At 39.6% G+C, this 13,663-nt stretch overlaps 1 protein-coding gene across 1 annotated transcript in view; it reads left to right on the top strand.

The window, feature by feature from the left end:
- The first annotated feature begins 7,156 nt into the window (after positions 1-7,156).
- CFTR (CF transmembrane conductance regulator) overlaps positions 7,157-13,663 on the top strand; it is a 207,158-nt gene continuing 200,651 nt past the window's right edge. The window contains exon 1 of the mRNA XM_055420807.2: positions 7,157-7,302. Within this exon, the coding sequence (XP_055276782.2) occupies positions 7,250-7,302 (53 nt within the window). The 5' untranslated portion in view covers positions 7,157-7,249. The remainder of the gene's footprint in view (positions 7,303-13,663) is intronic.

The following is a 13,663-nucleotide window of genomic DNA, read 5'->3' as shown; positions in this document are numbered from 1 at the left end:
AAATACAGGGATGCAGGCTAAGGGATGCAGGCTACAGAGGCCAGTGAGCCGGAGTCACTGAACTAGGTATTGGTTGTCCTTTTGACCCTACAGATTAATCACCATAGTTTCACCAATCACATTGAACTTGTGGATCAATAAGTAGCTATCATGGTGTCTTAAACAACAAGATCTCATAGACTCTGTCTATATAGGGTAAATTAAAACGAAACAGAAAGGAAACTCTGAACCTGGGAATTCTATTTTAGTTTCCCAGGCTGAACAGCCTTCCTTGAGTAACTTGTGTTGTGTCCTAACTCATGTTGTGTCCTTGAGTAACTCATGTGACCTCATGTTGTGTCCTTGGCTTTAATTATGAATTGGTATAGGAGTGAGTGAGTGATCATTGCTCAGTCGTGTCTGACTCTTTGCGACCTCATGGACTGAAGTCCAGCAGGCTCCTCTGTCCATGGAATTCTCCACGCAAGAATACTGAAGTGGGTTGCCATTTCCTTCTCCAAACTGGTATAAGAAATGACCATCAAATAGATATTTTGGAAAAAATTATAGCTAAAAATAATGACCATGATGTCATTCAGTTATAATTCTGTGAGCCTTTGAATGACAAACTCTTCTAAGACCGGGGTGGAGGGAGGATTTTTTTCCCCAGGTAAACTTGGATGTCAACTTTTGTCAAATATCAGACTATAAGAATAAATAACCTTTTAGACTTTGACAGCCAATATATTCAGAATTGCTTTTAGTTCCCAGATACAATAACAAATTCCCACCTACTGTCTCTTCTATTTTTTCTATTTCAAACATTCTCTTGATTTACAGATTTTAATTATAAACTATCTATTGTAGGGGAAATAGTTACAAATAAGTAAATAACCTACTGTTCTACTTACTGTGCTCTACTGCCTTTCTAAATGGAACTCTTTTATGTAGTACATAGATTGGTATAGACTTCATCTGAAGAAAAATTTTCTTAGGGTTCAAATATACTAAACTATAGTTTTAATTCTACAGAGAACATCTGGCTTTTAGGATATCATCAATGAAAATTTAATCTGGTGTTATAAATTCTATTGTTTCTAAAAAAGCTTCAGCAGGAAAAATGTAAAAGCACCAAAAAAAAAATAATAAAAAATAATGATTTTTTATAAAAATCAGTTTTAGAAAATCCCAGATTCATTGGCTTTCACATTCATGACAAAGTTATATTTTGAATATTATTCATAATTGTTCCAGTTCATTAGTGGCATTAATAAGCTCCTGCTTTGTACAGATTGAGGATCCTTAAGGCTTCACTTTGGAGAAGGAAATAGCAAACTACTCCAGTATTCTTGCCTGGAGAATTCCACGGACAGATGAGCCTGGCAAAGGGTCGGCCATGACTGAGTGACACACACAAGGCTTCCCTTAAAACTACGAGAAAGTACTTTTAAGTTACAGAAGAGCCTTCAGGGTGCCAGACTCCAGCTAGATACAATTGTTAAGAATATACCACTAATGATGAGCTGAAAATGAGAGGGACTGAAAAATTGAGCTTTCAGATATCATTTCAATGCAAAAGGAGTAAGAATGGTTCCACAATATAAAAACAGAGTTTTGCCTCTAAATCAAAATTAACTTACAACTGGAAGGGTATCTCAATTTCCTGCTTTTATCTAATCTGAATATAAGCAAATAACTTCAGAGGGAATGAGAGAACCCAAGAGTTCCTGGGAATTCTGAAAGCCTCGAAGCGATTCTGTTTTTTATAGCTGTCTATGGCCACCTCCGGAGAAGGCAATGGCAAGCCACTCCAGTACTCTTGCCTAGAAAATCCCATGGATGGAGGATCCATGGGCTGTAGTCCATGGGGTCGCTAAGGGTCAGACACGACTGAGCGACTTCACTTTCACTTTTCACTTTCACACATTGGAGAAGGAAATGGCAACCCACTCCAGTGTTCTTGCCTGGAGAATCCCAGGGACGGGGGAGCCTGGTGGGCTTCCGTCTATGGGGTCACACAGAGTCGGACACGACTGAAGTGACTTAGCAGCAGCAGCAGCAGCATGGCCACCTCATGCGAAGAGTTGACTCACTGGAAAAGACTCTGATCCTGGGAGGGATTGGGGGCAGGAGGAGAAGGGGATGACAGAGAATGAGATGGCTGGATGGCATCACCGACTCGATGGACATGAGTTTGAGTGAACTCCGGGAGCTGGTGATGGACAGGGAGGCCTGGCGTGCTGCGATTCATGGGGTCGCAAAGAGTTGGTCACGACTGAATGACTGAACTGAACTGAACTGATTATGCAGTGCTACACTGATTTCTGATTTATCATTAGTGATATGTAACAATAGACTGTAAAGTTTATGGACTCCTTATAAGGTTCTAAGCCCTTTATGTCTATTATATGCATCCCCTTCAATTAATTTCATCCAGCGACTCTCAGTGGGGGTAATTTTGTCTCTCAGAGAGTATTGGGCAATCTCTGGAGACACTTTTGGTTGTCATAACTTGGGGGAAGGGTAGATACTGGCATCTAAGGAAGAAGAAGAAGCTAGAGATGCTGCTAACCCTCCTACAATGCACAGGGCAGTCCCCCACATCAAAGAGTTATTCAGTCCCAAATGTCAATAGTGCTGAGGTAGAAAGACCATCACTGAAGACATTCAACAACCCTTGGAGGTGGGTATTATTAACCGCCTTTTCAGAAAAGAGAACTGAGACACAGAAAGGTTAAGTAACTTACCCAAGGCCATACAGCTAAGAAAGCAGTGGAACCAAGATTGAAAAACTAGCTCTCTGTTGCCTCAAAATCCAATCTCTTTCCACTACACTCTGTTGCTCTCTCTTCAGGGAATTTTGATGACCATGTGTAGATTCTGAGTTTGGGAGGGTGGACATCCTTTTTAATTCCATATCCCTGCCTTAGCATTGAGTGCTTGCTTGCTGACAGATTAATGGCAATGATTCATCTCTTGACCATCTTCAGATTTCCCCTTTGGAATGGCATTTCAACTATTATGTCAGTAACCCCTAGAGAAAATTGTTTGATTGTACACAGTATTACTAAATAAGAGATGAGTCGAAAGGAAAACAGAAGACACAATTCGTGTGTCCAAGGAGGTTGTGGGGAAGAAAGGTTATGTATGGATATAAACAGAAGTATTGGTGCATGTGTGTTTATAAACATGATTTTCAGACCAAACAGAATGTTGGAAGTGGTAACAAATGATAATCTGGCTTAGTCACGTACCAAGACACCTCTCTCTGGGTCTGAAACATCTTTGTGAGATTCAGTGTGTGTTGGCATCACTGCCTGAGGGGCACAGGAAGAGCCTCAGCTGCTCTTACTCTTCGAGGTTAGATACATTTATAAGCAGAGCCAGTCTATGCATGTGAAGCTGACAAGACTTTGCCCCTCTCTTGTTTTGCGACTTTGTCCTTATTCCTACTTTTCCAGGTCTTAGTGTGCTCATGGTCACGCTCTGCTTATCACTATTAAAGCCTGTTCTCAGGGAAGAATCTGAGGAACACAGTCAAATTGAACATAATGGATAACTATAGTGCACTTTCACGCTGGAGATATCTAATGATGAAACTTCAGCCATCATGTGATGGCAGAGTGAATAATGTAGAATAGGAACATGAGATGAAGGGTATCTCATGAACTTTCATAACTTGAGATCATTTAAGGAAGCACATGGCACACTGCTGAACACATAGTAGGTACTAAATAAATGTTGACTTCCTTTCCTTCTCCTTCTCCTCTTCTTGCTTCTTTTTAATATACCTTGAAAATGATGCTACACTGTTATACCCATGTTCAGAGCATTTTTCACAATAGCTAAGACCCATCCATCAAAAAATGAATGGATAAGCCAAATGTGATATATATGTACAATGCCATATTATTCAGCCTTAAAAAGGAAAGAAATGCTGAACCATGCTACAACGTGGAAAAACCTTGAGGACATAAGTCAGCCACAAAAGACAAATACTGTATGATTCCATATAGATGAAGTACTTAGAGTCAAAATCATAAAAATAAGAAAGTATACCGGTGGTTGCTAGGGCTGGGGGGAAGGGAGAATGGGAGTTATTGTGTAATGGGTATAGAGTTTCAGTTTCACAAGATAAAAAGGGTTACTGTGATAGTGGTGGCTGTTGCACAACAATGTGAATGTGTGACCAAATTGTATGTACACTTGAGAATGGTTCAAGATAGCAAATTTTATGCTGTATGTATTTTACAATAAAGAAACCATACAAATGACCATCTAATCTTCTCTATCGAAGATCAGTTCTGCTTAAAATGTCACGAAATTCTGTGGGGAAAGTATATGTAGTGGTTACATGCTTGTTCTCAGACAGTAGTCGGTTTAAGTTGAAATCTCAGTTTTCTCTGTTACTATTTACTGTGAAACTTCCTTGGGAAATTTCTAAACTTTTTGTACCCCAGTTTCTTCACCTATAATATATAGATAATAACAAATGTAGTATCTTATGAAGGTGTTATAAGGATTAAAAAAGGCAAAGCGTTCTGTGTATTTAGCATGGCACTTTATGTATATGGTAAGTGCTTAACAAATGTAAGCTATTATAACATTAAATACAATTTTGTGAGCTGATATTTGAGCAGCTTGGAGACAAGAGCTTCACTATTTCTTACTACCAATTCTTGATATCTCAAAGACACAATTAGGAATTCAGTCATGACCTTCAGCCATATTTGAACAATTCCCTGGTGCATAAATCTACATTCCCACATTAGGATGTACCTGGATGCAAGCCTTAAAAGTCATGTCTCAGTTAGTTCATTTGTTCATGTCAGCTAACCATGCTAATGTTCTGAACAATAGTGATGTCTTACTGATGCCAAGAACAAATTTGGGAGGTAAGATTTTATGATAAATATCTAGGGTCTTCCAATGTACATGTGTGTACACATACTTAAAATGGAATATTATAGTTAGATGTCATATATTAAAAGTGTGTAACTCCAGTAGCTACTTGTTTTCAGTTTTCTGCTTTCTTCTCTCATTTTTAAAGAGGTCTAGCAATTATGATTGCATGAAACTAATGTGAGAAGAAAGACTGGTTACACCAGTGTAAGTGATGGTATATAAGTACATGAGGGATGATTTGATTAGCAGCAGTATTACCCACTGATAGGAGTGATGGTTTGAAATCAGACATGAGTTTAAATGTTAGCTCTACCATTACAGGCATTTACTTCTTTTTTCTGTTTCCTCTACTGAAAATTGGGGAGAATAACACCTATTTACATGGTTGTGGTAAGAATTCCATGAGATGATGTCTAGCAAACAGTAAGAAATCAAGAAATAGTCACTAAGTTATTTATTCTTTCTAGAGGAATGAGATTGACAAATATTTGGGGTCTCTAAGGCATATTACTTGGTCAGCTTCTATGATCTTATTTGGAATTTAATTCTTAATCTTTTTATTGTCACTTGTTCTTTGAGAACAAAGAGGAAATGACTACCGCTTCATTTCAAAATGTGTGTATTACATTTGATGGGTTACATTAGCAATTATAAAGCAAACAGTAGAGTGGGAGGTGGGGAAGTGGATGAAGTGAGTTCAGTCACATACCTGGGAAAAGTCAATAATGAAGGCAGAGCCTGAATCTGTGTGCCATACTGAAGAGAGGAAAACACAGGTGCAGGGATTATGAATTAGCAATTGCTTTCTCCTGGTGTTTATGCAGTTTGCCTATCTCTTTGGTGGTATTTTATCTACTGTTAAAATTTAGGATAACAAATTTAAATATTTATAAACCACTTTAAGATTTAAAACATGGTGACATGGAAATGCAAAGGGGAGCTATAAAGACCGGATGAACCCATTTATTAATTTAAATACGTGTTCCTGTCAGTTATTAAGAAGTGCACAATTTCATTTGTACTGTATCTGGTTGACCACAGATCAGCGATAACCAATTCATAAGTAAATGCCCTTGCTTTAGGTGTAGAGGCATTACCTGTAATCAGACCAACATTTTCACTTCCATTTGAATTTTTCAATTTAAACTCGGTGTGCCCTTGTTTTTACACAACAAGATTCAGGAATTAAAGGTTTGGCTCTTTAAAAGCCATCAGACACACACAGGTCCACGAAGCAAAAGCTCAGGGAAGTTCTTGCGCCCACACCTGGGAAAGCTGAGATGCCCTTCAAGAGTTGAAGACGGCGTTTCCTGAGTCAGGTCAGAGTTAACGCGCTACCTTCGCTTCAAAGATTGGATTCCTTTCAGCGTATTAGTCATGATGTTTTGCTGACCGAGAGTTGGAACTCTGTATGAGGGCGGGTGAGTTTACATTCTGTCCGGTCGTCATCCTCGTAGTTGCTAACACGCACAAAAGATTTCTTAAAAAACGCAAACTGGACTGAAAAAAAAACTTAGGGCAGAAAAGGAGCAAATTCTGGGCGGGTAGTGGACAAAGCGGTAATTCCTCTCACCTTATAGGAATTGCCTTCACCTACGTCTCCTAAGGGACCACACTTGGCACTCACCTAAGCCTGAGACTAACAAGCTTGCTTCTTCCCTCTGACTCGCCAAGGAAGCGCTAAGGTGAAGGCAGCTGCCGCTGTCGCGGAACCGTCCGGCTCTCTGAGGCTGCCTTTTGCTAACCGGAGGGGCAGATTTTCGTTCCCCTTTCGAAATGCACCTTGCAAACGCAGCACGAACGCGGCTAGGATCTCGGGAAAAGGGAGGAGGCAGATGGCTCGGGGGAGTTGGCCTCGGCGCGCCGCGGGTCCCGCGGAGCCCGGCGCGCAGGAGGCTCCCCGGGGCGCTGCTGCTCCTGCCGCTGGCTCCTCCTGTCCTCGCGCGTCCGAGTCTGGAGGAGAGCGGCCGCGACGGTGGCCCCCACCTGCGGGCTGGGCTCGGCCGGATGGTAGGGACGCCGACCTGGAAGGAGCGCGCGCGCGAGGGAGGGAGGCGCGGGGAAAGCGAGCGAGGCAAGGAGGCAAGAAGCAAGGGGCGGTCGGGGTGGAGGAAGCCGCCAGGGCGGATTTGAGGCCCGGCCGGGCAGCGCCCAGCTTTTAACCTGGGCAGTGGAGGCGGGGGAAAGGAGCGATAGGAAAGGGGAGGTGTGTGCGGTAGGGGTGGGTGGGGGGAGTTGGGAGCAAGTGACATCACAGCAGGTCAGAGAAAAAGGGGCGAGCGGCAGGCAGAGAAGAGTAGGGCTTTTGGCACCAGGAGCTCTTGCCCGGCCTGCCCCGGCAGGGACCTCGGTGCCCCCAGAGACCATGCAGAGGTCGCCTCTGGAAAAGGCCAGCGTCGTCTCCAAACTTTTTTTCAGGTGAGAGGGTGTCCCGTTGAGCTTTGTAAGCACACGTGCCCAGGAAAGAGGAGGACGAGTGTATGGGTTGGGTTTGGGGGAAAGAGGATTAGTTTTTTTTTTTTTTTAAAAAGGTGCCGTATCATTCATTGTTATGGAGAAGGAGGATTTTGTGGCATAAGATAGAAAACATAAGGAAGAGATAATAAACTGAAGCTCATTGTTTGAATAGAGTCTTAGCTTAACACTGAAGTTTTAACTACTTGCAACTGAAAATTATCCTCTCAAGACCCAAATGTGCTACTGTGCAATTGTTTTCTTGGATTTTTCTAGGAAATTTGTGAATTATAAACTTGTTAGTAACAAATACTTAAATTTGGCCCCTATTTCCCCCCCTCCTCATGCCTTGGAAACTTAGAAATCTTGGTTCACCTACAGATGCCATGCCTGCGTGTGATAGGTGCTCAGTTGACTGAATTTTGACCATTTTTAGGGTAGAAGTATAAAGTGGGTAGTATGTATTTAAAGTTTTTATTGTTATGATACTGAATATATCTAACAAGTATTTGCCACAATTCCAGTATTCTTTCTTTTAAGAATGAGAGCAAATCCTTTGAAATACCTTTTTTTAAAAGCCAATTCTACAAGCTATAAATTTTAAAAGAGGGGTCAGAATTACCATGGAAATGTGAAACCTTGGGAATAGATACTGAAGTTAAACCCACTGACATTTAATCAATTGTCCTCTTAGCGTACTTTGCCTGTGATGAGCCATAAAACACAAGTTCATCTTGTGAACTTCATCTAATGAGAATTTAAAAGTTCAGAGTCTTAGGCAAAGTGTAATTAGATGTAGCATTTCATATTTGAAGTATTCTTTGGATACTGTATCTACTTTATTCCTGTTATACTTGTATGAATGAATGAATAGGTATATTCATATCTCATGGGCTATTACTTAATTCATAAGTAGCCAATGAATCAGCATACTTAGGTATCAGAAAAGCCAAATACATAATAAATATGCCCGTATGTGGGGAAGGAACTTGGCTTTCACATCTTTCTAATATTTTATTCTCTGAATGGGCAGCAAGTGCTGAACTCAGGTGCTAAGGAGAGGGCATAGGCCATTGAAGGAGAGCTCCTCCCTGTGGATGGGAGAGAAGGACTTTACTCTTTGGAACTGCCTTTGGGGTTGGTGCTTTCAGCGCCTTTTGTTATGTTACTCCATCTATACAAGTGGGATTGTCTGTTGATCTGTTTTCCTGTTATTTATGAAATCAGAATGTTAATTGGCATAAATTGTAGCCATTTTAGTAGAGCACTTGAAAGAATCTAAAAGCCATTCTGTCTAAAAAATGCAGTTTAAAAAATCAGTTTTCAGAAGAATGCATACCTCACAGCATACCTCTAAGTTCTAAGGAACTTTAAATTAACTCATTGTTGATTTAAGTTAGATCATTGTTGCTCTATCAAAGTATTTTCTGTTTTTAAAACAGATCACCCTATACAGTTTAGTTTTCAAAATGCTCTCAGGTGAATTTGTTAAAAGGTAATTATTATAAAGGCTACTAAATTTGTTAAGAGAATACTCAGTCCTGTTCTTCAAACTACTTTATAATAAGTTGCTCTAAGAATAGGTATATTTGAAAAAGTTTAGGTCCTACTATTTATAGGAACTGACAATCACCTAAAGCACCAGTGATTATAAACTTCCTTCTGGGTGGTTATTCTGGAAGGGTAAGAAACTTGTTTTCTGCGTTGGATTATACAATACTGGAAGGCTTTGGACTCAATTTTTTTTCATTCAGATCCCCAACCTGCTACTTAGTAGCTCTGTGACGGAGGCCAAGTCCCTTAACATCTCTGTTTTGTGTGACTTGACCTTGAAAACTTGGAGACTAATAGGACTGATGTCTTAAGTGTGTGAAAGTCCCTTAGTCGTGTCTGACTCTTTGTGACCCAATGAACTGTAGCCTGCCAGGCTCCTTTGTCCATAGAATTCTCCCGACAAGAATACTGGAGTGGGTAGCTGTTCCCTTCTCCAGGGGATCTTCCCAACCCAGTGATTGAACCCAGGTCTCTCGCATTGCAGGTGGATTCTTAGCAATCTGAGTCACCAAGGAAACTTAATTTATTGAGAAAATGCATGTAGTTAGCCTAGTAAATGTTTATTGCTTTTGTTCAGTTCAGTTCAGTTCAGTCGCTCAGTCGTGTCCGACTCTCTGGGACCCCATGAATCACAGCACGCCAGGCCTCCCTGACCATCACCAACTCCCGGAGTTCACACAAACTCATGTCCACAGAGTCGGTGATGCCATCCAGCCATCTCATTCTCCGTCGTCCCCTTCTCCTCCCGCCCCCAACCTTTCCCAGCATCAGAGACTTTTCCAGTGAGTCAACTCGTCACAACTGCAATACTGCTATTGTTACTCTTATTAATTACCATATTTTTACATTCTTTACTGTGTACCTTGTTTATATAAATATTCATCTTTGTTGAAATAAGTTTATGACAATCCACCTGGATATGCAATGAATGGCCTAGATGAGAATTTAGGTAAAATCTCATCTAACATGGCCTTACCGGATACACAGGAAAAAAAGTCATATGCTTGTGTAATATGTTGTTAAATGTCTTAGACTTGAACTTTTTGAGTATGATCCAGTCAGTTTCAGAGTCATAAAAGAGTATAGCTGTTATGGGCTGGATTATAGATTATATTAAGTATCTCTTTTATTGTCTGGATTTTGTTATTGGAAAGACTAATAAAGTTTAGGAAAAATTTAAATACTTTTCTTAATTTTGCTTGAGTTTTACAACAAGTATGAAATTTGAAAGACACCCAAAATGTCATAATGCATAAAATAATAATAGTTATAATGTCAGTATTATAAACATAATCTAAAAGATAATTTCACCACAAAAATTCAAATTATTTGTATCTCAGAGACCAAGTTACATTAACATAAAGCTTTTATGAAATGCAAAGGTTTTTTAAACTACAGGTGATAATATTTGCATAGAATTTATAATTTATATACCAGTGCAATTGATTTACAAATGTTTTCCAAGAGAGATTATGTTTTTCATTTTTGAGCAATTTGTCAAGTTTACACTTTCTGCTGCTGCTGCTAAGTCACTTCAGTCGTGTCCAACTCTGTGCGACCGCATAGATGGCAGCCCACGAGGCTCCACCATCTCTGGAATTCTCCAGGCAAGAACACTGGAGTGGGTTGCCATTTCCTTCTCCAATACATGAAAGGGAAAAGGGAAAGTGAAGTCACTCAGTCATGTCCGACTAGTAATGATCCCATGGACTGCAGCCTACCAGGCTCCTCTGTCCATGGGATTTTCTAGGCAAGAGTACTGGTGTGGCTTGCCATTGCCTTCATTCCGTCCCTTCTCCTATGCCCTGATTTTCCCATATTCTCTTTAGATGTTATTGTGTATCAAGCCATGGGTCAGATGACACAACTTGAATTTTGATCATGGTTTTCATTCCAGAAGTCTAGATCTATACTTGAGGAAAATACCTGCAGAATCCATGTATACAATGCCACAAATTTCTTACAAGACTGGATTTAGGGACCCCAATAAATTCCACAGATGAGTCTCAAATAAGACCAAAAAGTAAACAATGTTAGACTCAAAAAAGTATAAAGATGTTTAATCATAATTTGTTAACAGTCAAGGGCTACTTAAGTTTAGGTATTATTCAAAAAATGTATTGCAAACTTTAAAGACATTTTTTTTTAAAGACATTTCTTAATGAAGAGAAACATAAGTGCTTTGAGCAACAGAAGATGATTATAATAAATATGTAATCAAAGACCCATAAAGATAACAGTTTTGAAGAGGACCACACCTATTTGCTTATATGAGTTACAGTATATGTTGAAAAAAATCCATCACAATGACTTTATATTTACTTTCTGCAAGGCAAGAGGAAATCTGAAATTATGGCAGAGCCATCAGTATTTTTGCAGTTCGTCAGGGGAATTTATAGAAATTTTGCCAAAGGAGACTAGTTGTCCACTCAAACAAGGGCCTGTTCCTGTACTGATCGATACACGTAGTATCTCAGGTTTGCCTCTCAGACAAGGCTTAGACTATCCAAATGTAAAGAAACAGCTGCATGAAACAGAAGGCCAATATGAGATGCACAATTCATATTGAGATGGACTGCTGCTAAGGGACATTTAATACCACAAGTTCATTTAGTCAATCAGTGGGCAAACACCATCCAGCGAAGACAGCCCAGGGTTCCTATACATTCTCTTGACTTTGTCTCTTGTAGGAATACCACTTTGGGGACAGGGGCCCCTCCCTCTTGAACAGTATTGCCTGAACACTGACAAATGTTGACTCATTACACCAGTCCCTTAAAATTCCTTTCTATCCATCTGTGTTTTGCTAATCATGTTCTTATGATACACATTTTTAACTTGGGATATGTGTCAGTTTTGATTGATTCAACTCTCAAGAGTTCTTGAAGTACCTCTTTTGCGTGATATTACTAAAATTATATATGTTTTATTATATAAATTTTATGCATATATATATATATATATACTTTTATTTTTGTTTTGCAAGTTTAAAAAATTTGTCCTTGGTTATGAAGTGTATTCCAATAGTTTTTATATGTTAGTTCAAATTATTACTTAACTCTCTGGGAAAACTCATAACACATAACATACAGTGTAACTGTAATTTTCTATTCCTTGCTAAAGTGAGAAGTGGAATCAGTTTTATTAACTGCTTCTCAATATTTTGTGTTTGATGTGACAGTCAAAATATCCTCTAGAGACAACTGATACACTGGAGAGATCATGGTTTTTCCCTTGTGTTTCATAGGAAGAAGTAGAACTTCGTGTGATAATATTCAATGCATAAATGTTAAAACTTGTTTAAAAGGCCCTTAAATGATCTTGACTATAAAATGTGTTGTTATTGTCAGTGTCGTTTCACAGGAACCTGTAATTTCAATGATAGAGCTACAATATAAATATAGGATTGCAAAACCATCAGGGAAGGGTGTTAACCATTTAGCATGCAGCTGTGTGTTGTTCGGCAAAACTTTGAAAACACCTCTGACTCAGTAGCAATTTTGGCAATTTTGATTCCACTGATTCCACATACATCTTTATAGGGCTCTTCCCTAGAGCAAAATCCCTGCAATGCAATGAGATCAAGAAGGGAAAGCAGGTTATGATGGATGTCTAGTAGTTTGGGGACCCAGACTGAAGGCTTACTTTATAAATATGTTAAGTGGGTTATCACGAAGCAAAGCATTACTATTTCAGGTGCTTCTCTTCAGCTCCTAAGATTTTACCTTGTGGCTGTTTGAAAGTAAAATTAGCCTTACAAAGCAGCTTTGCTATTGAGCCTGAGAGTTTAGGTTTCTTGTAGCAGGAAAACTGTAGAAATTCAGTTAGGGTCCTGAACTATCTGTTTTCACTGCTGTATCCAAGTTTCAAAACTTGTCTAGTTTGCTATTCTTCGTGCAGCTCTGTTAGCTTATTGCTATCTTTTAACATCAATGACTGTTTCATATTGTAAAGTCCTGGATGTCAGGGCCTTCTATGACTTGTTTAGTAGAGTATTCAGAACATTTCAAGACTCCTGCATGTAGTGGTTCAGTAAATATTTGTGATGATGATAATACCATGGTGATCTGTGGAGACTTACAGATATTGTAGATTGCTGACATTCAACAGTCCTGTAATGGAACATTATTCTGAAAAAGAGGTGTCAAAGCAAAACCAGCAGAACCCTGGACAGACTTTTTAAAATACTTAGACTAGCTAATCTATGAAATATTTCTTATTTCCCTTTGTAACCAAGCCTTTGCCTTGTTTGAAGACCTGCTTGCTAATACCTTGCTGATGGGTTCAAGAAATAGATTTGATCATTTTTGCTAAGTCCTTGTAGTTAGGATTCTTAGCTCTCAAGCTGGACAACTGGGCTCCGTTATAATCAGATAAATCTCCCTTAGGTTGCTTCAGAGGACTGAGTCAGAGCAATACTTTCTCTGTAGGTTATGATTCAGGTCAGCTTGGAGGATGCCTTATTTCACGAATTCACTACCTTTTGTATTCTCTGCGAGGCAGTATGAATGTTGAGGTGGACAAGGAAGAAATTGCTGCTGTCTTCATGGAATGAGTTCTCTCAAAGCCAGATTTTCAATGGCTTATAGCAGCTGTCCCCTGGACGTTCAATCCAGTCTTAGACTGGTTAAGGAAGCCTTGCTTCAGGAGTGACTAAGTTGACACCTAAAGGAGATCATTCAGATAAAAAGGGTTGGGATGGGTCAGGAAAAAAGTGAAAACTGAAGCAGCAGACTCTGTGTAAGACTGACAGCAAGACTGAGCATGGCAC

Source organism: Moschus berezovskii, chromosome 3 (genome assembly GCF_049115385.1).
Source record: "Moschus berezovskii isolate FMDL1 chromosome 3, NW_MosBer_1.0, whole genome shotgun sequence".
Classification (NCBI taxonomy): domain Eukaryota; kingdom Metazoa; phylum Chordata; class Mammalia; order Artiodactyla; family Moschidae; genus Moschus; species Moschus berezovskii.
This window is presented reverse-complemented; position numbering and strand designations above follow the sequence as displayed.